Source organism: Lepidochelys kempii, chromosome 2, assembly GCF_965140265.1.
Source record: "Lepidochelys kempii isolate rLepKem1 chromosome 2, rLepKem1.hap2, whole genome shotgun sequence".
Lineage (NCBI taxonomy): Eukaryota > Metazoa > Chordata > Testudines > Cheloniidae > Lepidochelys > Lepidochelys kempii.
Genome location: NC_133257.1, coordinates 68153828 through 68177122, shown reverse-complemented (window position 1 = coordinate 68177122; position 23295 = coordinate 68153828). Strand labels below are relative to the sequence as shown.

Sequence of the window (23295 nt, the reverse complement as noted above, 5' to 3'; positions counted from 1 at the left end):
GTTGGTCGATGGGGTCTCCTATGACTGTAGGGCCTATTTCCGATCCTCTGTTCTTTCACACATCTGGGCAGAGTTCCTCTGGGCGGCGTCTGCTGGCTCCCTTGATGCCTTCGAGGAGCAGTGGGTGCTGTGCGAGGTTTTCTGCTCGGTGTCCCCGTCCGGTTCCCTTCGTTTGACCCTTTGATCTCAGTTCTGTCCCTGTTTTTTCATTAGTTGTCCCCCAGAATCATTTGGTTTCCAGGTCCTGTGGAACTTCCCCTTAGGCTGGGGGGAGGTGCTTTAGCAGTGGGCGGGCTTCCGACCGCCCATCTCCTGCATCCCAATAGGACCACTCTTTTATAGCTGTGAGGTCTGACTTTGCCACAGTACGTTTAGATGAGGTATGATCTGAAGCTGTTAGTGGTGCCGTAAGCCTGCAGGCCAGGTGAAACAATGGTACCCAGAATGAGAAAGTGTCATTTTTTTGCACTGTTCCAGAAACACTGCAACATGACTACTGTTTAAGTTAATTTCAACACCTTACTGTGGTGTTTATTGGTCAAACCTACTAAACGACAGTTTAATAAAAGACTTTTATTGGTTTTGCATGGGCAAATTTTTTTTTCAGAAGTGATGAAGCTGTTTAGCATGTGGCAAAAATGGTGAATATCAACACTTTGCAATTTGCAAACATGAAATACTTTGACAATTAAGAATATGTGATGTGAAAACATCTCACCAGTGATTATAAAGCTTCTATGCAGTATTTTTGATTAAAATTTGCTGGCCAGGTTATTCTCACATTGAAGATATTGCACCAGTATCAGTAGACTGTGTGTCCATAGCCTGCACTGCATAATGGATAGATAGAAATGTACGCAAATTCCTAATGCTTCACCATTAGTAAGCTTTTGTACATACAGCATAGCTCCTAGTCTGCCTTGTAGAAGGTTTTAATTTGTAATTGTCTATGTATGTAGTACTAGCCTTTGAAATATTCTAGAAACTAGCCTTTTAATTGACTTATGCATAGGTCAGTATTAGAGATGACAATACATAGCTTCATATTATGAATATACAAAAACTATGAGAGAAAGAAGTGGCATAACAAAAGTAGTAAAAACAAAGTCCACCAACAAGTCCTTGCTCTGCATTGAAGAGGGGTGAAGAGCATGTTACAACTTTACCACCTGTCACGGGGTAACTCACCACACTGTCACCTCCTGCTGGGCGTTTCAGGAATTTACTCAGTCCCAGCGGGTGCATCCTCGGGTGGTGGTGGCTCTCCCATCCTTGCATCCATCTACAGACCCATTCTCTCCTTTCTCTCAGCGTCTGCTTCATGGCACAGCCCTCTGGTCATGTGTCCATCCGGTTTCCCCCCCTTCCGGGGGCCTCTTCTAATAATAGTCCAGCTGCTCCTCGCAGCGGCTTGGCAGTCCACCGCTGGGCTGCTCCTTCATCATCTAGTGGGGAGGCCCTGGCCCAGGAACCCTGCAAACAGCAGCTTCCTGCTGCCTCTTCCTTCCAGCTCACTGTCTCTATTCCTTGGACCATTTCCCCACAGCCCCAGTTCCTTCCGCTCCTGCCTCTGGCTCCAATTCCTTTGCTCTTTTCCCAGGGCCTCAAGCCTATAAGTCCTGGCAGCCTGCCAGGAGCCCTCTAGGAAGCCAGTTGTCTCCCTAGGGCTCCCTGCAGCAGACTCCCTCACTCTGGGCTGCAGCTTCCTTTCATATGGGCCAGCTGGGCCCTGATCCGCTAGTCCAGCTGTCGCCCTTATTGTCCACAGTCGCCATCCTAATTAGCTGTTTCCCCTGCAGCCACTCCTTTGGCTGCCTTGCACTTAGCCTCCCTAGGCTGGTTTTAACCCTCCCAGGGCCAGTGCGGGGCAAGCACTCCATCACACCACCATATCCACAACAATATGACAAACCCATTTGACCCTGAATCACATCCAGAGGCCCTTATCAACATACCCAGTGGAGTATATGTAACATCAGATGTATACGACTCTACTGAAAACAGCAGATGTTGGTGAAGAACAAATGGAGAGATTTGTGAGAGGGGCACTTGATTCTGATGGGACATGCTGCTTCTTTAGCCCAGTCAAGAAATCTAGCATCAAAACATTTTCTGCCATGACCAAGAAAACCAAATTTAAGTCTGGTAAGGGAAGGACAATCACAGCAACTATCAGTCCAGAAATTTTCTGCAGAGCCCTGTCCTTAGCAAGATGCAGAGATGATATTTCAATGGCAACTGTTCTTAGTCCCTCAGTGGGACCTGTGCCTAAGACCCTCTTGCATGCTGACAGACCACTGAGAATAATATACAAAACTGAATTAGGACATCAGCTGAAAGCTCAGGCTGAAAAAATCCATGACCTAAGATCATGCAACAGAGAAACTACAGTGTACAGAGATGCTATGGCTGTCATACAAAATGATGGCTGGAGACAAATTCCACACATGTGATGAACTGGCTGCTGAGTACTTGAGGCAGATCCTAAAAGGATTTGACAAAGCCAGTTCTGCAATCAAAGTCTGACCAATATGACAACAGTAACCCTGCGAAAATTGCAGAAAAACAGCACCAGGCAGGATCTAAGGTTGGCTGCAAGAAATATCAGGTGATTGGTGGATGCCCTGTACATCCATGGAAAAAGTTTCTAAACCTGGCATCCAGTAAGCAGTCACTTGTAAAATTCCTCTGTGAATGTATGGTTCAAAATGCAGCTGAGAGTGTAGAGACATATACAACACAAACACTCCTTCTTGCTGGCGGCTTTTCCAATGGTGAAGTAGCAAAGTAGAGGTATCAAAGAAGCCCCAAGGTTTGTACAGTACTCAAGAGGAAGCGGACACAAGGATGCTCTTCATGCTGTATGTGTTAATACAGCTTTTGGATCTCTTAGGGTCAAAGGAACCATAGTAATGATGTCACCTGATACAGATGTTTTGGACCTTTCTGTTCACTACTTTCCAAAAATGGAACACATGGATAATATGTGGATTGAAACAGGCACCATTACCAGTACATCGGACAAATGTAACTTCATACCTGCGCATGCAGTTTGTGATGCACACACTCCTGACTTCTGCAACATACTTCCTGCTTTACATGCATTAACAGGAGGTGACTGTCATTCCTAACGGGTATTTGGGAGGTGGGGGGCGGAATCTGTGTTTAATGCTGTGAAAACAAAGGAAGCTGACATCTTCAGAGATCATGCCAAATATGGAGAGTGTGATGGACAATTTCTTCATTAAAGAACTTGGTAGCAGTGCTATATGATTGGAGTGAGAAAGGATAGAAGACTCACAGAGACCTGAATTGCTTGCACCTCAATCTAGCCATCAAAAAAGTACAAGTCACAGGCCAAACTCCTCACCATTTGAGGACAGTTTTGAAGAGCATCTCAAAAGAGCATCTTGGCAAAATAAAGATTTGGATGTCTTCACACACAGGTAAATAGAATATCAGATCAACATTGCAACATGGATGGAAAAATGTGGATGATTAACTACTTTCTGTATTCTTCATGGGCTCAAAGGCACCTGAGCTTCTACAAGACCTTATTTGTGCCTGTACCAGTAGGGTTTGGTGCACAATCAACTGTCTCTGTAGTCAGAAAATCTTGCTTGCACAGAACTGTATACTTGCCAAGGCAATGAAAACTGTGGTAACCCACTTATTCTTGACAGATATCATGATGATAATGATGACTAGAAATGTCAAATTATATCTGTACAAAGCTAACAGAAATGAATGCAAATATTTCAAACTGGTCAATTTACTGCATTTATGGTGTCATTGTGTATCCTTGTTGCTATGGTACCAGCACCACTTGACAGAGCCACATCATACTTCATATTTAAGTAGACATAATAAGCTTTTAAATTATGTACAATGTGGATGTGTGTAGATAGGATACGTTAAGTTGACCAAATCGGTGGTGCCTGCCATTAACCTATATGAGGCTATAATTTTCCTACCCATGAAGAGCTCAGTCGCAGCAACCTTCTGAGTAAAAGCTTTTAAGTGTAATAAAGCTGTTTTCCATTTTGCCCTTAAATATCAATCAAATAGAGGAACCTGGTAGTCACAGATGATTTTCCACAATCACTAATAGATTCAGTTCGCTCTGGCCTGTTTCATTTCTCCATTTTCCAGCAGGTGGAGACAAAGCAGAACACTTTGCATGACTCCTCTCCAGAACTTTGAAACATGAAAGTTAGCTTCCAACACAGGAAGATGCAGGTTGGATTACCTATTACCAAAATAAAAAGTGCTCTGTCAGAGCAAGCATGCCAAAGTTAAATAGGTACAGAGTGCTTTGAAACTTGCAATGACTAATTATTACTCATTCTTCTTTGTAAAGTAAGCACTCTTTGGCAAATCCTCTCCTTCAGCTTCTCCAGGGCCATGAAGGTCAGTGACAGCTGCAAAATCAGTGTGGACCCTCTGTATATATTGGGAGAAGTAGTATTATAGGACCCAGCACAGAACATCCACGAGTCCTACATGCTGGGAAGCTGTGATCTGTTGAGGCTTATTGAAGTCCAGCACAAAGGGGTGGAGGAAAAGAGGCACAGAGTAAGGAGTTTGCATGGTCTGAGGAGGAGGCAACCCTTGATGGTCTCATAGAATCTTTAAAGTAATCTTTGCTTCTTCTCCTATTACTCAGGCTTTGTACAGTGACCAGGATTTTTCCCTGTGGAAGAAAATCTTGTGAATATTAATCTGCCAAATCCCAGTGCCCCAATTGGCCAAATTCTCCAGATATTTTCTTCCCCACCTGGTACCTGCAGAAACATTCTGCGAAGGAATTGTTTGCAATAAGGCTCTGTAGAGAACTGGATCTTTCATTACTGGAAACCAAGCACTGAAGGTGGATAAGTGAGTGTTTTGCTTTGTTTCTACAGGCAGAAGAATGCTGTGAGATGAGAGAGTTCTCTACTGAAAACAATATTAGCACATCTGTGAAGTTGCTTGGTGTCTCTTTCCTTTCTATATGCACATAGAGCCACTACAATTACCTTCTCTATCAAAGGCATTCACTGTCCACATTATTTCAGCTACTGCTGTCACAACAGTTTATCTCTGGAGGGCTAAAAGCTTGGAACTATAGAGCATGCTTTCCCCCAGAGGCAGCTTCTCGCTGAGCTGGAAGTGTAAATTCCACCTTGAGACATACTCATGCTAGCTCTCATTGAGCCAGTGTGCTAAAAATAGAGCGTAGCCATGGCGGTGTGAGACGTGGGAGGGGAGAGCTGCCTGGAGCACGTTTAGCATCTCAGACAGGTACATGCGTGAGTCTGCTTGCCCATCCTGCTCCTCACACCACCACAGCACACTCTATTTTTAGGATGTTAGCTTCATCAGAGCTAGCAAGGGTATGTCTCCTCGAGCTGGAATTTACACCTTCCAGCTCTAATGCAGACAAAGTCATAATTATCATTGGCCTAGAATGAGAGAAAACTCTTGGATGGGAAGTGCAAATGGCTTCAGTTCTAGTGAACTCGGAAGTAAAGTTACTGATGGACCTCATTCATTCCCAGAGGGCTCAGTTAGGGTGTGCATCAGGGCAGGAATGGGTTGCTGTAGGAGCAGTTACACCAATTCTAAGCCATTGGAGGATCCCCTGTGCTGGGGTGATTGGCTTGTGGCCCCAAAGCCACCATAGCAGTGTATTTTGTGTAGGTTTTCACATTACAATGTGTCTCCAATGTAAGGGAAGATCTGAGCCTATGTCTTCTAAAGGTGTTTTCTAATTTTAAGGAGGCAGGGATGCACTGGGAATAAGATAGTTAATTAAATCTTATTTGCAAGTGAATTAAATATAGAGAACGGGAAGTTAGAGAAGTAATGGAAAAATATGAATTGCGTATTATTACTTTATTATTAATCACTTTTATTACAATAGCACCTACAGGTCCCAGTCAAGACCAAGGCCCATTGTGCTAGGTACTGTTCAAACTCATAGTGAGAGACAGTCCCTGCCCAAAGAACTTGGGACTAGATTTTCAGAGGTATTTAGGCGTCTAAAGGTGCAAATAGATGACTACTGGAATTTTCAAAAGTGGCTAAGTGCCCACTAGGAGCATATGTAACTTGCTTAGCTATTTTGGAAAATTTCACTAGGCACTTATTGTTCCTAAAATCTTTGAAAATCTGTCTCTTACAATCTAAATAGGTAAGATACAAAAGCAAGGGGGAAATGAAGTATTACTATCCCTATTTTATTATTGGGAACTGATGTATAAAGAAGTTAAGAAACTTCCCATTATAGGGAAAATAGGGTATTATTTTAAGTAATTAAAATATAGGAGGGGCTCAGGAATAACATTTAATTATTTTTACCTCTATATAGGTTACTCTGGATTGAAGCTGTGAGAAATAAACCAGTTTGGTGCACCTTTTATAAATTTATTAAAAGACTAAGCAAGCAGTTATAGAACAAATATGAATTTAAGCAACACAAGCTAATTTAAGTTAAAGTTTTCCTAACTTAACTTACTATGGTATAATGCAACAGTCAAATTAAGGGTATAATTAAAACATAATCAGTAATTCAATGGTTCAATTTATCTGCTTTGCCAGTGAACAAGTTAAGGAAAACAATTCTGTTAAGATTTAGCAGGAAGGTTAATGGGAGAAGCTATTCCCTTTTATTTAAACCCTTTAGCGAAGGGTCCGTTAAAGGCAGAGGCTATTTCTTGCCTTGATTTTGAGGAAGTACAGCTCTTAAAATGATTTTTTAGTGCCTTCTCTCTCTGGTTGCTTTCTCCTGCTTAGCTTCGTGTTCACAGAAATCACATCAAGCGTCTGTTCATTTACTCTATTTCCTCTCCCCACTTGAACACAATACCTGCATTTTTCTGGCAGTCATACACAGATATAGAAAGTTTTCTAGAGACCCATACTTAAACCAGTGTCATCCTAAAACTGCCATGACCCAGGATCTCCTTATGTTTAGATAACACTTAGGGGTTTAGTGTCTACTTTGAGAGGCAGTTGCGACACACATGTGCGTGTGTGCGTGCATTGGAGCGATTTGAGTGTCCTTGAATTGCTCTACAGAAGGATTTTCATACCTTCTTCTCAAAGTCTTTAGCTCATAAGAGTGGTCTTAGTTTGGAACTATGTAACCTGGAGTTCTTTTGCATGTGGTGAGGAAAGTTTGGTCTCATATTTCTTAGCTGTAGATTTCAGGCTTGGCTTAGCTGGCGGTCAGAGTCTTTCACCTCTTCTTCTTTGGATGTCTGGTCCAGGGAACAAAGCATGATACAACTTTGGGTGTTGGGTTGATGTGAGAGAGCCTCTCCCTTCTTTCTGCATGGTTAGCATCTTTTGGATCAGTGACTCCTCTACTCAGCCCTAGGGACACTCTTGTCCAATTAGGGGTTCCAGCATGTCGGCTGTAGTTCATTGTGCATCAGTGACTTGGCACCTTGATCTGGAAGTCATCTAGAAGACGCCAGTTCGGTATGTATGTGTCTTGCACCAATTTGTTGATAATCACAAAGAGATATTCTCAAAGACAAGATGCAAGAAGGTGCCATGTGATAAGGAACTGGTAGGCAAACTTCTGCTTATGACCAAGACATGTGTCCTATTTGTTTAAATATAATTAATAGCTATTCAGCATTCACATATCCACTCATTCCCACACATCTTTGTGACCATGAATTAATTATGACAGGGGGAATGTAACTCTGAGAAGTGGGGCAGATCCTAGGGCAAGTGAATGACTGTACCCTAATAACCTGTTGCCTACAAGACAGAATGCTGCTTCAAACATCTCTTAGTAATGCTAACTTTCATTAAGCATTGAACATTAAACTATCATTAAATATTTCACACAGGACATCTGTAAAAGAGCCAGGAATTTAACCCAGACTGTCCGAAGTCTCAGTCCAGTGTCTTAGCCCAAGCTCATCATCCTTGTTCACAGTTAAGCCACTTATGTTTTCAGTCTTTTTTTTAAAAAAATGGGATGACTACAGCTACAAGACTGTATGGGGTCAATTGTGGCTAATGATTTCCTGTCCAACAAAAGTCAAGTCACTTCAGGCTAACTTGTTCAATTCTGTTTCATTATGTGTGCCTCAGTTTTTGGGTGCTCAGCTTGACACACTATGGCCTGATTCTGGAAAACTCAGAAACTCCAGCTGAAGTCAATGGAAATTGTGAGCACTCAGCAACTCAGAAGATCAGGCATTAGGGGTCAGATTTTCAAAACAGATCAGCTCCCATTCAAACACCAAAATAAGTGGCCAGATTTTAAAAAAATCTTTCAGCACAATGGATAACAATCCAGCCATAAATGTCACAGTGGGAATTACTGGCTGCTGAGCTGTTTTGCAAGTCATGTCCAGAGTTCTAAAAATATGCACCAGAGTTAGACGACACTTTTCAAAAGCTGACTTTACCACTTTGTGCCTTTCTCTGACTTCACAAATCTCTAAAATGGGACAATTCTCTATTAACCATTGAAAAGTGCTTTCAGACCCTAAGAATAAATGATCTGTACAAATACTGGCTGTTGAGGACAGATGGTACCAGAAAATAAATACCCCAGAATTTTATTTGAAATCTATGGAAAGCAAAGGAAAATACCAGTTACAGATGTGCAGTCCTGCATACTGGTGTAGGAAGTGTAGTTTAAATATATCACGGCTTGTGTTTTATGAAAGGTGAGAATAGGAAAAGAGACCAAAAAAAAAAATAGAATTCTATCATCACTAACTGCAGTCACAGCTATTATAGAGAGATTCTGTTTCTTGACTTAGCAATACAAAGCCTTTAGATGTACACCAAAGAGCACTGTCAGATTTTGCTTTTAACGTCAGTGCACATCATTTTTTGTGAGGACAGTTTGGGTGCCTGTTCCTAGTCAATTCATACCTCATAGAGGAGCAGAGCTTGCAAGCTAGTACTTTTTCAGCCTGGCATTTGTCACAAGTTGAACCAAAACCAAATATTGCTCCATTTCTAACGGGAATTTCTGAATACTAGACAACCTAAGTTGAACACATTTTGCTCACTTCTGAAGAAGTTGGGTGCTAGCGCCCTTTCACAGTTATCCATGGAAAAAATATATTACCCAGAACTGGGCCATGATGTTCACCCTTATAGTTTTCTCCATATCAGCATCTGGAAGGTCAAGAAACGTCTTCACATTTGCTATGCCTGCATCATTGATTAGGATATTAACATCCCCAACTTCTTTTCTAACCTGAAAGGAAAGAAGGGAAAACCAAGCTATTATATGATATTCATGCTTTATGTTTATAAAAACATATAGTGATCTGTTCTATGTACTTCCTGAATATTTGCCATTATTATTTATTACCAATACTGTGGAAGCAGACCACATTTGATAGGTGTTTTACAAACACGGAGAAAGACAGTCCCCTTGTCTTGAAGAGTTTACACTCTCAGAGGATTACTGTCAGATTCACACATGACTTTTCAATTAGTGTACATGCCTAGAAAGGAGTTAATGGAATTGAGGATATTTTATCAACCAACTTCTAACACTTGAGTATGAAAAAACTCTTCAAGGAACAGATTTCTGCCTGTAGTTTAAGGGTGTGATTTCTAAAGTGTTGCACACTAACTGGCCCATGTAAACCCTGCTGGTGAGAACTAAGCACTACATTAATGTGCAGTAGGGAATGTATAATTTGTTTCAGCAGGGTCTACATGGGCCAGTTAGTGCATAACATGTTAGTACACTTTAGAAATTACACCCCTTTAGCACACATTGTTGCACATGTAGACAAGCCCTAAGTCTGTGCTTTTAAGAATAATCCATACTCATAGGAACACAGAATATTCAAGGTGCTTGATCCCGTAATGTTTAGCTGGTAGAGTCAATGTGTTGGAAATTTCATATGGACCTGGAATAATTTCAGTATATTAGTTTACCTGGTAATGTGTACTATGCGCATATGATTATTCTTATATTCCATTTTAAAAAACGACAAAACAAACAACATCGTTACTAGCATTGGATGAAATTTTTCAGATGAGTAGTTTATTCATAAAAAAATGCAGTTTTGGGTGGACCCAAACTATTTCCAAATGTGTGTCAAGTTCACCAAATAGTTTCAACTGAGCTGAAAGAGTCTCAATGTTTTGATAATGTTGAAACAAAATGTTTAGTTTTGACCTGGAAAAAATGCTTTTGATTTTTCAGCATTTTGACAAAAGCAAAGCATGGACAAATTAGCTAGAAAAGGAGGTGTTTCCCTTATAAGCTTTAGCCTAGCAGTTAGGCCACTCACCTAGGATGTGGGAAATCTGGCTGCAATTCCACACCCTGCGTGATGTGTTGAAGGGATCTGCACTTGGGTCTCCCACATTGCATAATCATTGGGCGATGGGGCTTTCTTAATCTCACCTGTTGAAGCTGTTCCACTTTGGCCATGTCTAGACTACAGACCTATATAACTATGTCGCTCAGGGGTCTGAAAAATCCACACCTTTGAGAAATGTTATACTGACCTAACCCCCCATGTAGACAGTGCTATATTGATAGGAGTGCTTCTCCCCTTGACATACCTACTGCCTAGGGTGACCAGACAGCAAATGTGAAAAATCGGGACAGGGTATGGGGGGTAATAGGAGCCTATATAAAAAAAAGACCCAAAAATCGGGACTGTCCCTATAAAATCGGACATCTGGTCACCCTACTACTGCCTCTCAGGGAGGGGGATTAACTATTCTGGCAGGAGTAGCTCTCTTGTCAGTGTAGTAGCATCTCCACTAAAGTGCTACAGTGGTGCAGCTACACTTGAAGGAAAGCCCTTAGTATCAATAATTAAATAGTCATGGAGCACTGACTTCAACTTGGGTCTCCCACATCTTAGGTGACTGTCCTAAGTACCAGGCTATAGAGTCATACTCACTCACTTTCCCTGGCCCAATGACTATCCATTGTCATTCACAGTATCGAGTGTCATTCATAGTCATATAAAAGTGTTTGGGCCAGGGAATGAGACTGAGAATGACTCTATAGCATGGTAGTTACGGCACTTATGTAGGATATGGGAGACCCAAATTGAAGTCCTTGCTCAATGACTATTTAGTGGAAAAGTGGAAAAGCTTCAACAGAAGAGACTGAGAAAGCCCCACACCAGAAAAGTCCAGTGGCTAGGCACTCTCCTGTAGTGCTGGAAACCCAAGTTCAAATCTCTTCTCCACATCAGAAGCAGGGAAACAAACACAGGTCTTCCGTGTGAGTGCTTTAACCACAGGTCTAAAACTTATAAAGGGAGACACCACTATCACCTCCTCATCCAGCTTTGAATACTTTGCTTTTGTCAAAATGCCTGCAAATCATAATGGATTTTTTGGGTCAAAATGAAACAAAACATTTCAATGTGACATTACCCAAATATGTCAACTCTTTTTAATGTTTTGATTTGCTGAAAAGTGTCATTTGACAAAAACATTTTTTTTTCAGAATTGCCAGCAAACCAAAAAATACATTATTCACTCAACTCCACTCACTACATTCAGGAGTCAGTTAGAAAATGCGAATGTTAAGATTGCGTATACCAGCTTAATTGCCACTTTTGTATATGCTTTCTCAAGAGAAATAGAGTATATGGAAATTCAGACTTTATATTAGTTTTTAAATTGTATTCTTAAATGGTTGATCTTGATAGGTTTTAAAGTAACTTCAAGATGAAGATTCCAGAAGATAAGTTGTCTGACGTACAGCCCAGTTTCAAAATAGAAAGATTACTGTAAATTGTCTTGTTTGCAAGAAGAATGACGCCACTGATCCTTAGTTGTTTAACCTTATTTTTAATTTTGTGAAGGATGAATGTTAAGTGACTGATTGAAATAGATTGTAGCAACAATCAGCTAATTTTATAGGACTTTTGTTGAACTTTTCATAACCTGGTGATTCCATATCATCATAAGACCTTTTCACCTAAATAAGACCATATCAGCTTCCTCAAAAGTAGTCTTGTGTTCTGGGTTTTTTTGGAGGAGTGGGGGAAGCATGGGGGAAGCATGGGGGAAGGACACAGTCTAACTAGTCTTTCCCCAATATAGATGCTAGCTCAGGCTAACCTAATTTAAACCTGATTGAACCAAGTTTCATGGCTCTAAGGTAGGTCTCACACTCTATGTTTATGACAGCCTTAGAGACAGGCATTGCAAGGCAAAGTAAGCAAAGTTTGCAAATCATAAGAATCAAGGGTAAGGCTGAGAAGCCTTTACCTTTTGGGTCAACAAGCCACCTGAGGGAAGACTGATGTTCCTGAATCCTCAAGACCCAGCCACCTTGGGGAGAAGAAGTCAAGACATCAACGAACAGGCCATGCCAGCCTTTGACCAGTCTCGCTACAAGAAGGTTTGCTAGCAAGAAGCGCTGTGCCAGTAACATCATCATCTGGTTCCTTGACGGCATACTCTATGAGAGAGACAGAGTGGATGAGGTAGTGTTTTTAAATGGACCAACGTCTGTGGGTGGAAGAGACAAGCTTTTGAGCTGCACAGAGATCTTCACCAGAAAAAGAGCCTTGTGCAGTTCAAAAGCTTGTCTTTTCCACCAACAGAAGTTGGTCCATTAAAAGACATGATCTTACCCACCTCGTCGCTCTCATATCCTGGGACCAACATGGCTACAACAATGCTGCATACTCTATGAAAGTCCAGAAGACTACAAAGGTTTAAGAGCTCACAACACCTTTGTTATCTTAAGTATCTTAGTTTTCCTTTTTTCCTGTTTTTGTCTTTTGCATTTATTAGCTGGTAGAGATCCCAGCTTTTTTTTTTTTTAAACATTCTTTCATTTTAGAGTGTGAAAGTGTGGCTGCGTGCATGCACCTGGTGTATAAATACCCCAAAAGTCTAAACAGAGACGACACCAGAAAGTAAGTTCTTCAGGTCTAAACAGCCCTAAAAGTTGTCTCATAAAACCATTCATTGAAGTGTGTTCTGTGTTTTAATGTCCTGGCTTACATTGGCTTGAAATTGTATTCTGTAATTTCTGGTAAGCGAGTGTTCTCAAACTTCTGCTTATGAAGAGTGTTCTGTTAAAGTCTGTACTATAATGTCTCTTTTGGGGCGTGGAAGGAGGAAAGCGTTAGCCACCCCATAGCAACAGAATTCTAAAAAGAAATCTTTACAATTGGCTTTGAGGATGTGGTTCAGACAAATAAAAAATTAGTTTCAGTATTAAGATTCCAACAGGTACCAAGTTGTAAATTTGACTAAAGTTGGTAAAATTCTTTAGTTGGGATTTATAACCAAATAGACAGCCACATTCTTAATCAATCCTTAGAAATTCTAGAAAGTTTTTATTTGTACTTAGTTAAATCCTCTGATTAATTGATTATTTCATTTTATTCCAAGGATCTTCTTATTGTACGTGGAGCTTGCCAAACCAATTTGCAGCAGCCCTCATCAGTGAAGTGCAGAACCGTCAGACCACCATCAAATCCAGTCATCAGTGATGTGTGACGTTGTCTGTCTTTAGACACAGCCACATGTGGGATCCTCTCATTGGCCTCAGGTGTGAAGGCTGGCTGCACATTGACCCTGGCTTATTGAAAATTGGTTCAGAAGGCCCCATGAGCAGAATGGCAAATCAAAGCCAGATACACACATAGTTAAGTCAGTTGTAAGAGACTGGTTTCTGACATCAATGGCAGACCATTCTTCATTCCACATTGACATCACAGAGAAAGTAGTGTCAAGTAGGCCCACAACAGGTGTCTCAACAATATGCACACTCTTGGGAGGTTGAAGAGGTCTGCGTAAAGTGATTGGTTGTGAAGATCAGTGCAAACCCAAGCCTTTCTGTATTTAGCATCCTCACAATGGATGCGAGGAGGAGGATGTTACTTAACACAGTAAGCCATGGTACTGGGGCTGGTCAAATTGTCCCAGTTACGATGTGCATGGTTGAGAGTAGTTGTGTATCAACCAACTTGATGTGAGACGAATGGAGCCGACTGCGTTTCATGGCATTTCTCGGTCTGAAAGGATGAACCCCGCACTGCTCTCTACTATTGTGATCACTGTTATGAACACACTGTGGATGGTCATGCAGTATATCAGGAGCTCCCACTCTGAACAGGAATCAGAGTTGCCTGACTTGCTGTGTGCCATGGAAAGAAACACCAGATTACTTCTGGCATTCACGGAGCAGCAGAACATGGTGGACCGTCGCTTCTGGGCTCGGGAAACAAGCACTGAGTGGTGGGACTGCATCATTGTGCATGTCTGGGATAACGAGTAGTGGCTGCAGAACTTTTGGATGCGGAAAGCCACCTTCCAGGAACTGAATGTGGAGCTTGCCCCAGCACTGCGGTGCAAGGACACCAAAACGAGAGCTGCCCTCTTGCTAGAGAAGTGCATGACGATCATTTTGTGGAAGCTGGCAACTCCAGACTACTACTGGTCAGTCACAAATCAGTTTGGAGTCAGGAAGTCGACCGTTGGGGCTGTGTTAACGTAAATGTGTGGGGCCATTAATTGCATCTGGCTATGAATGACTGCAACTCTTGGCAATGTGCGTGAAATAGTGGATGGCTTTGCGGCAATGGGATTCCCTAACTGCGAAGGGGCGATAGATGGCACACACATTCCAATTCCAGCCCTGGACCATCTTGCAACGGAATACATCAATAGAAAGGGGTACTTGTCTATGGTGTGGCAGGCAATTGTGGATCACCATTGGCGTTTCACTGACATTAACGCGGGGTGGTCCGAGAAGGAGCATGACGCAAGAATCTTCAAGAACACTGGCCTGTACAGAAAGCTCCAAGCAGGGACTTTCTTTCCAGACCAGAAGATTCCAGTGGGAGATGCTGAAAGGACATAGTGATCCCAGGAGACCCAACGTACCCCTTACTTCCATGGCTCATGAAGCCTTACACAGGAAAACTGGACAGCAGCAAGGAGCACTTCAACAATAGGCTGAACAGGTGCAGAATGACTGTGGAACGTGCCTTTGGCAGATTAAAAGTGCGCTGCCGCTGCCTTTATGGCAGGTTAGGGCTAAATGAGGAAAACATTTCTATGGTCATAGCAACCTTCTGCATGCTCCATAATAGTTGTGAGGCTAAGGGTGAAAAGTTCCCCCAGGGGTGGAGCGCAGAGGTGGATTGCCTTGCTGCTGAATTGAGCAGCCAGATACCAGGGCTACCAGAAGGGCACAATCGGGGCTATTCAAATCAGGCTGGTATTGGAGGCAACATTTTGATAAGGTGCCACAAGTACTCCTTTTCTTTTTGCGAATACAGACTAACACGGCTGCTACTCTGAAACCTGTCATTTTGATAATGAACACCAGTAATGTGTCTTTCTATACAGCACTCTGCCATGCTCTGTTAACTTGCAGCCTTGCATGAAATTGTGATGATTCCTAACTGGGATTTGTAGTCAGCAAATGATCAAACAGCCACTATGTATTACGACCACTAGCAACCACACGTGTAGAAGACAAATAAAGATTGGTTATCTTTCAGAGAGTTTGTTTTTATTAAATACCAATTAACACCACACACAAAAGGCTTGGTTGGAAGGGAGATGACAATTCAGGGCAGTGTAGGCTCTCATAGCTGTGTGTAAGTCCGCTGTCACTTTGGAAGCTGTCCGAAGGGGTGGAGTGAATGGGGTACCGAGACGTTCCGGGAAGTTGCAAAGAATATGTGGGAGGAGTTTGGAGAGCATGGGAAGCAGTTCTGTATTGGCTGCAGGTGGGGTGAGCACACATGTGTTTGGCCTGGAGCTTGATTAGGGACTTCTCTGTTTGATCCTCTATCACTTTTATCATCCACTCCTGGCCCTTTATGATGCGCTCCTCACTCTCCTTTCTGTCCTGCCTTTCTATTTTAAATTTTTCCTTCAGGGTCTCTCTCTACTCCCTGCATTCTCCTTTTTCGGCCTCTGAGGATTGGAGCACTTCTTGGAACATGTCCTCCTTGCTCCGCCTTGGTTGCTTCCTTATCTGGCAGAGGTGAACTCTGCCAGTGTACAGTGGGTTCCCCTGAAGTCCACATCTGCAGAAGCACAAGAAACAATATACAGAAGCATGACGGTTAGTTCATGCACAACATTGAATCATTACAGTAAAATACACCTCTTAACATACGAATCACTTTCCCACTGTCCCTTGGCAAGCACACATCTTGGCAAACACCTTACACATGGTGAGTTCGGCCTGGGTGGGAGTTGGGCATTCAAGATGAAGCAAAGGGTCTACATGTTTTTTTAAGGGGATCAGTGCATGCAATTAGGGACAATATTGTAAATTCCGCATGAGAGCAACTTCAGACCCAGGCCCTACGCTGCTTGCCTGCGTGCCACTTTGGTACCTGCACAAGAGATTGCCGATTGGCGTAGGAAAATTTCCTACAATGGGGGAAGGAACAAAGCAGTTCTGCCAAGGAACCTTCGGCAGAGGATTGTCAAGTGCCTCCAGGAAAGTTTCCAAGAGATCTCTCTGGAAGATTCCTGTGAAATCTCAGTGTGCATTAACACATTGTTCCGCCACGCTGCTTAGCTGCACAGGGGAATGTGGAGCACACTCAAACACAGCTAGTCTTGTATGTTTCTATCCTTTCACCCACTTCTAGATTATACAGAGCAAAGGACAGCTCTACCACACATAACTGAGCAGCATCAACTCAAAAACATCACTTACCAGGGCTCTCCTCTCCTGCATCATGCACGCCAGAGATGGACTGCTGGGACTGGCTAGATCCCTCTGGAATGGAAAAGAGGTCCTGACTTGCCATGCCACTGGACGACCCTGTCGTGTTCTCCACGTTGTCCTCCAACTCAACCTCCTCATCCACAACTTCATCCTTGGGGTTGAGTCCACTGTCCACTGCCTCCAGCCCATCCTAAGTATCCATGGGGCTCTTGGTGGTGGAGGTGTGGTCGCCACCAGGGATAGCATCCAGCTCCTTATAGAAGTGGCAGGTCTTTGGTGCAGCATCAGAGTGATGGTTTGCCTCCCTGGCCTTCTGGTACACCTGCCTCAGCTCCTTTATCTTCGCACAGCACTGCTGCATAGCCCTTATCCAACAAGCCATGAGAAATCTGATTGTAGGTACCGAAGTTCCTATGGCTAGAGTGGAGCTGGCACTGCACAGCCTCCTCTTCCCACAGTGCCAGCAGATCCAACAACTCAGATGTGGTCCAAGAGTGAGAGCATTTACTGCATGGAGCTCTCATGGTCAGCTGGGCAGATGCAATGTGAGCTCTCCACACTGAGCAAACAGGAAGTGGAATTTCAAAAATTCCTGGGACTTTGAAAGGGGCAGGGCAGAAACCTGTATACCTGGGTGCAGGGCAGCCGAGTTCAAACTCTGGACCAGAGTTTCAGGATGGGCATTGTGGGACACCTCCTGGAGGCCATTTACAGTGACATAACCAAGGAGCCCTCTCAATATAACTTAGCCACAGAAAGCTCTACGCCTCTCATCGAGGTAGTTTTATTTTGTTGGCAAAGCAGGAGAGTTACATTGGAAGAAGGAACATTGCAGTGTGTACACCTCCACTGTTTTGTCAATGAAACCTGACTTTTGTCGACAAAACTGTGTAGTGTAGATAAAGCTTTAGTTTACTTAAGATAGGGCAGCAGAGCAGCAAAAGTTAAGTTTGTAGTGAGGTTCTATTATGTCTTATTTTCCAGCTTAGGCTGAGTGAAGAATAAGTCAAACTGTACATCAGGAAAACTAGGATGAGACCCTCCTAGTTGCTTTTTTGAAATGGTTAGATCCCAAGACATCCTTATTTAACTATAATTCACTGATCACATGGACAAATAGCAGAAAAATCTCTTTACTCTGTTTTACTGTTTCTCAGTAACATTTGCAAATTTTGAGTCTCAGCAATGAACATGTGAAGTCAACTACTATCATATGCTTTACCATGGTTTTGATCTGAAGCAACTAATTTCCTTTAGAGGGAAAACTCACAGTATTTCAGTCTCCACAGTACATTAGATCAAACCCAATTATTTTATTACAAAAAATAGATTAAGCTCCATTTAAAATACCTTCAATTTTTTTGTTAAATTGCAATAAATGGACATAAGTGGTAAGTCCTCTTTATCAAACATTACTGCTTCTAAAACTAATTATTTGAAAGAGATATCTTTTAATCAGATACAATATTATACTGGAAACAAAAACAACGTAAAATATTACCTGATCTGCCACTCTGTAGACTTCTTCCCTATTGCTGCAGTCACACCTGTAGGCATAAACTCCTTTGGCTCCATTTTCTTTGGCCAGTTTAGTCGTCTCTTTGTTACCTTCTTCATCAATGTCCCAGAAAACCAGGGTAGCCCCAAGACGAGCAAAATTTAAGGCAATCTGCCTTCCAATCCCATTTGCAGCTCCTGTAATAAGCACTATTTCACCAGCAACATTCTTTTTACATGGAGGACAAATTAACAGAACGAAAGCCTCAAAGTAGTAATATCCTAATAAAATCAGGAATTCAAGGGTCTCCAAGATGCTGTTTAACTTGCACATGATTTTTCAGATACGAAGGATAATTTTTCTGATTAAAAAGATAAAACAAAAATGCTGCATTGAAACTTCAGAGATATTAGGGTTAAAAAAAAAAAGAATTAGCTTGTACCCTAAGGATCTAGTTAGTTAATAGGTCACAATTCTTTTATGCAAAAATGCATTTTATCGCTAGATATATTTATTGTATTTTCCTAGGGAGTCATGGAATAGTGCCAGCTGTTAAAGACTGCTTAGGCCAGAGGAGCAAGATCCCACAAGTCTCCTATTCACTTCGTTTTAACACTGCATTTTCCATTGGCTGTAATATCATTTTATATACATATGTGGGCTTTTGTATACACACATTTTGTGTAATTGTTCACATTTCTGCCAAAAAATAGATTGTTTTCGTAGTAGTTTGTTTAAAAGGAGTAGTTTGTTTAAATGGAGTGAAAACCACCAAAACACTCAGACTGCATTAACCTCAGAAGATAGACTGCTAAAAAAGTTTCCTTCTCCCAAGAGAAAATGTGAATCACAGTTTCAAAGCACAGGAGATAATGATTTGTTCAAACACTGCAAATTTTCCATTGATATTACTATTTGTATTTTCATGGTACCCAGGAGCCCTAGATTTAAAAATCACACCCAGTGTTTTATATTATGGTAAAGTGCACCAATGCTCCTAAGCAGCATAGAATTACAATCTTACAATTTTATTATGACAGCACATCATTTTGTTTCCTTTACATTGTTCTCTACTGTACATATCTATTGTGTCTTTAAATTTTAGGCTCTTAATTCTAGGGACCTGTTATAAATTTGGTACATTTCACTTCTGAAGTTGCTGTATGTAAAAAGCCAGTTCTATGTAGTTAGTTTGTGATAAAACTATCTTGGATTTTTGTAGTTACTTTGAACAAATGGGTGAAATCTCATCCTCTCCAGCATCACTCAAGATGTGATGAAAAATAATGTTTGTCAAGTGGAACAAAGCAGCAAATAAGTTTTTTTCCCCCCATAGATGACAAGGCCAGAAAGGATCATCATAATATCATGATCTTCTAATTTGACCTGCATAAGACAAGCCCTATCTTACCCAGCAATTACTGCACCCAGCAGATAATTTCTGTTTGAATGATAGCATATGTTTTTTTAAAAAATATCCCATCAAGATTTAAAGACTCAGTGATCAAGAATCCACCCAGTCCCTAGGTAAATTATTCCAATAGTTAATTACCCTTACTGTAAAAACCTGTGCATTATTTTAATGGGAATTATGAACTAAGAAAAAATCACTTGTCTCTGTCCTTTTAAATCCAGTTAAAAAGCTCAGTATAGCAAGCTATGAGATATTGTGACATTATAAAAAGGAGTACTAACAATACTTTTTTAAAACCATCAAGACCTAAACAGTGACAACATATATAAGAAAAGTGCAGTATTGAGTCTCCTCTTTCTTCTATCTGTTGCAGTGGCCGTTAAATACTACAACAGTTTTTTGTGAATAATTTTCAACCCTCCAAGGTTTATGCGGATTTTGTTACCAATGTTGTAATGACAGGCAGAGGATCTATATCAAAAATAAAGGAGTACTTGTGGCACCTTAGAGACTAACCAATTTATTTGAGCATGAGCTTTCCTGAGCTACAGAAGTGAGCTGTTTTCAGAGTAACAGCCGTGTTAGTCTGTATTCGCAAAAAGAAAAGGAATACTTGTGGCACCTTAGAGACTAACCAATTTATTTGAGCATGAGCTTTCATGAGCTACAGCTCACTTCATCGGATCATGCTCACTTCATCGGAGCTCACGAAAGCTCATGCTCAAATAAATTGGTTAGTCTCTAAGGTGCCACAAGTTCTCCTTTTCTTTTTGGGAATACAGACTAACACGGCTGCTACTCTGAAACATATCAAAAATAGTAGTCCAAAGCTAGATCTAAGGGGACTGCCCGCTATTATACCTAAGGCTAAACTCACTTTTCAGATTTTGCCTTTCTAAGGCCTGTACTTTATGGGGTGGGAGAGGGGGACGGAAGATCTCCCTTGTACAAGGCAGCGCTGCACACCATTCTAAGGTACCACTGAAAGGTACACTGTGTTTATTAGTACCCTGCACACTTTTAACTGTCTTCTGACAGAATCGCAGCTGAGGTAGCTATTGTACTTCCCAGAGCCTGCAGCCGATTTTCCTCCCAGCCCAGGAGATCCCACAAAGCACACGTTTGCGGGCACGCGCCCATTGGGCACCAACAGCATGCACAACTGTAAAGCACTGGAAAGATCAAGTTTTCCTGCCCCCTCCTTTAAGATCCGCTGCGGACAAGTCCCCAGAGCCCGCTCCTCCGTCCACCCCCCTGACAGACGGGAGGGGCTGATTTCCCCCCGCCCGCGTTTAGTCTCCCCTCCGCGGGCGCGCTCAGCAGCGGCAGCAGCCCCGGCGGGCGGCTCCCCCCCCCGTGCCCTGCCCTGCGCGCGGCGACCCGGGCTCCCGCCATCCCGGGAGGCGCAGCGAGCGGCGCGGCGGCGAGCGGGGGGAGACGCCTGCCCCGAAGCGGCGGCGCAGCGCCACTGGGGGAGCCGCCGCCGCCGCCTGGCTCCGGACGGCTCGAGGGGACCCGGCACCGCCCCGCCCCGCTCCCCACTCACCGCGCGGACAGCTCCCTGCGGCGCGCGGGCTCCGTCTAGTGCCGGGCGCCGCGCGCGCCAGCGGGGTAAATAGCTCCCCGGCCCCCGCCACGCCGCCCTCAAGCGGCCGCCCCGCCCGGGCCCGCTGCCCGCCAGCAGCCGTGACCCAGCGGGGCCGCCTGGCCAGGGGTTGCAGCCCGCAGCGGCCGGGGGGCACCCAGGGGCCCGCGGCAGAGAGCAGGGGCGGGTGGGGGCTGGAAGGGGGGGGCAGTTTCCCCTGTGCTCCCCTTCCCCCAACTATCTCCCGCAGCGGGGGTGGGGGTGGTTTTAAAGCCAGGCGGGCGAGTCAGTGGCCACTTTGGGTGAGTCTGCACCGCAGTTTAAGCGCAGGGTTAGTGGGACTTGAGTCAGCGCTGACTTGTGTTAGGGAGCCCTGGTCTTAGGGTGACCAAAGATCTCAGTATTAGAGGCTTTGTCTTATATAGGCAATTATTATTCCCTTCCCCTGCCCTGAAAAAAAAGTCTATACACTTGCTGTCTGGTCACCCTACCTGGGCTTAAGCATCTACATTGTATTTTAACCTACCTTAACACTTTTCCAACTTGTGCTCAAACCTAAGGCTCTGGTGTCCATACTGCAATGCCCAGATGTGAGTCAAAGTAACCATATCCCAGTGTCTCTAGTGCCTCCTCCCCCGAATATGGCTGCTCTAGCCCTAGGTGTGCAGTGAACTGTAGAAACAGCTCACTGCTTGCCCTGCACATTACCAGGAAGTAGCTTGCTTTGCAAAAGGCTTGTTCGGTTCGTTCGGGCAGCAGACCAAGGAGACTCTCTGACAGTGAGCTTGCATATCAGTGATCAGAAGCGTCTGGGTTAATGCTGACCTGAGCTGCTGCTGTTTGCAAAGGGGGGTGTGGGTGGGTGGGTGGGAGGCGAAGGGTGGCATCTGTTTTAAATAGAGTGGATTGAATATTGTTGGGATAAAGAGGACTAAGAAACTTGTCCCATGGAATTTTGGGATACTTCTGACTGACTGCTGGGGCCTGAGTCAGGTGCGGCTGCATCTACAGTGCAAAGCAATAAGGCTTGGACCCTGCATCATGGCTTACCTTGAGCTCGGAGCCTCAGCCCTGCAGGGTTCTGGGACCTTGGGTTCGAGTTCTGGGTGAGTGTAATTGCAGTGTAGACAGAAGGGGGGTTAGGCTTGAGCCTGGAATCAAGCATGGGCTTATGTTGCAGTGTAGACATACTCTGAGGAGGCAGCTGTGTGCCTGGCCATTGTCGCAGGTGGCTGCATAGTGCCTGAAAAGAGTAGCAATGAGAGGGCTCCTCAGCAAGGGGCCGGAGCCCTAGGGTCATCAGCGTCTTGCTGCCATTAGAAAGTTACAGCGGGCTAGACGGTGGCTCTGAGGAGTTGTATTAGCCAACACTGTGCTACCCCCAGCGGTGCACTTAAGGCAGACAGGACCAAGGCATTGCCCCTACCCTCATCCCATCCTCCACACTGCTCTGCAAAGAGGCATCCCTGAGCTGAGGTGCGGAGTCCTCCTATGCTATCTTGCTGCATCAGGGCTCCCATGGGAGCGGTATGGTGCACAGACATCTTACTGGGGTGGACGAAGCCTCCTGAGTCAATAGATTCACTCTACTAAACTGCAGAGGGGGCTCTGCCCTTAATCCCCGGATGGAGAGGAGGCCTTGGGGTGAGTGGAGTAGGGCTGGAGAACAAGTATGCCTCACACTCACTGCACAGTAAGAGCTCCTGTGCTGTGGGTCTGGGCCAGGCTGTCCTCTCGAGGTGCTGCGACCTGGTGCATGGGGCTGCAGTGCCATTCACATGTGGCTCAGTGATGCTGGAGGGCCTTCTGGGCCAAACCTGAGTGGTGCTGTGACCCTGTGTGCCTGGTCCCAATGCTTAGAGAGGGGAGCCCTGCCCATCCCCACAGGACAGGAGTCACTGCTGCAGGTTGAGCGTGTCACAGGCTTTCTCTCCTGACCAGGTTATTGGCAAAGGGTATAGTTTTGTAGTGGGGCAGTGAGCAAATCTGGCATCCTTTGCCAGTGCACCCAGTTATTACTTTTCCACATGAATCTGCCAACAAGGTTGTTATACTTAATCCGATGAGAAGGATGCCATTGTTCATTACATGGAGTGGCTGCCTGCAATAAGTTGTGAACCCTGAGT

At 43.7% G+C, this 23295-nt stretch overlaps 1 protein-coding gene across 3 annotated transcripts in view; it reads right to left on the bottom strand.

Moving 5' to 3' along the window:
* Window positions 1–21792, bottom strand: part of SDR16C5 (short chain dehydrogenase/reductase family 16C member 5) — a 33085-nt gene extending 11293 nt beyond the window's left edge. Inside the window, exons 1-3 of one of the 3 annotated variants that reach the window (XM_073329405.1) lie at window positions 21696–21792; window positions 18174–18531; window positions 9089–9220 (exon numbers count right to left, since the gene is read on the bottom strand). In XM_073329405.1, the coding sequence (XP_073185506.1) occupies window positions 9089–9220; window positions 18174–18503 (462 nt within the window). In that variant the 5' untranslated portion in view covers window positions 18504–18531; window positions 21696–21792. Of the gene's footprint in view, window positions 1–9088; window positions 9221–18173; window positions 18532–21130; window positions 21217–21695 lie in introns of those variants that run through there. The other 2 variants (XM_073329406.1, XM_073329407.1) reach the window with 2 other exon arrangements.
* Window positions 21793–23295: the final 1503 nt, after the last annotated feature.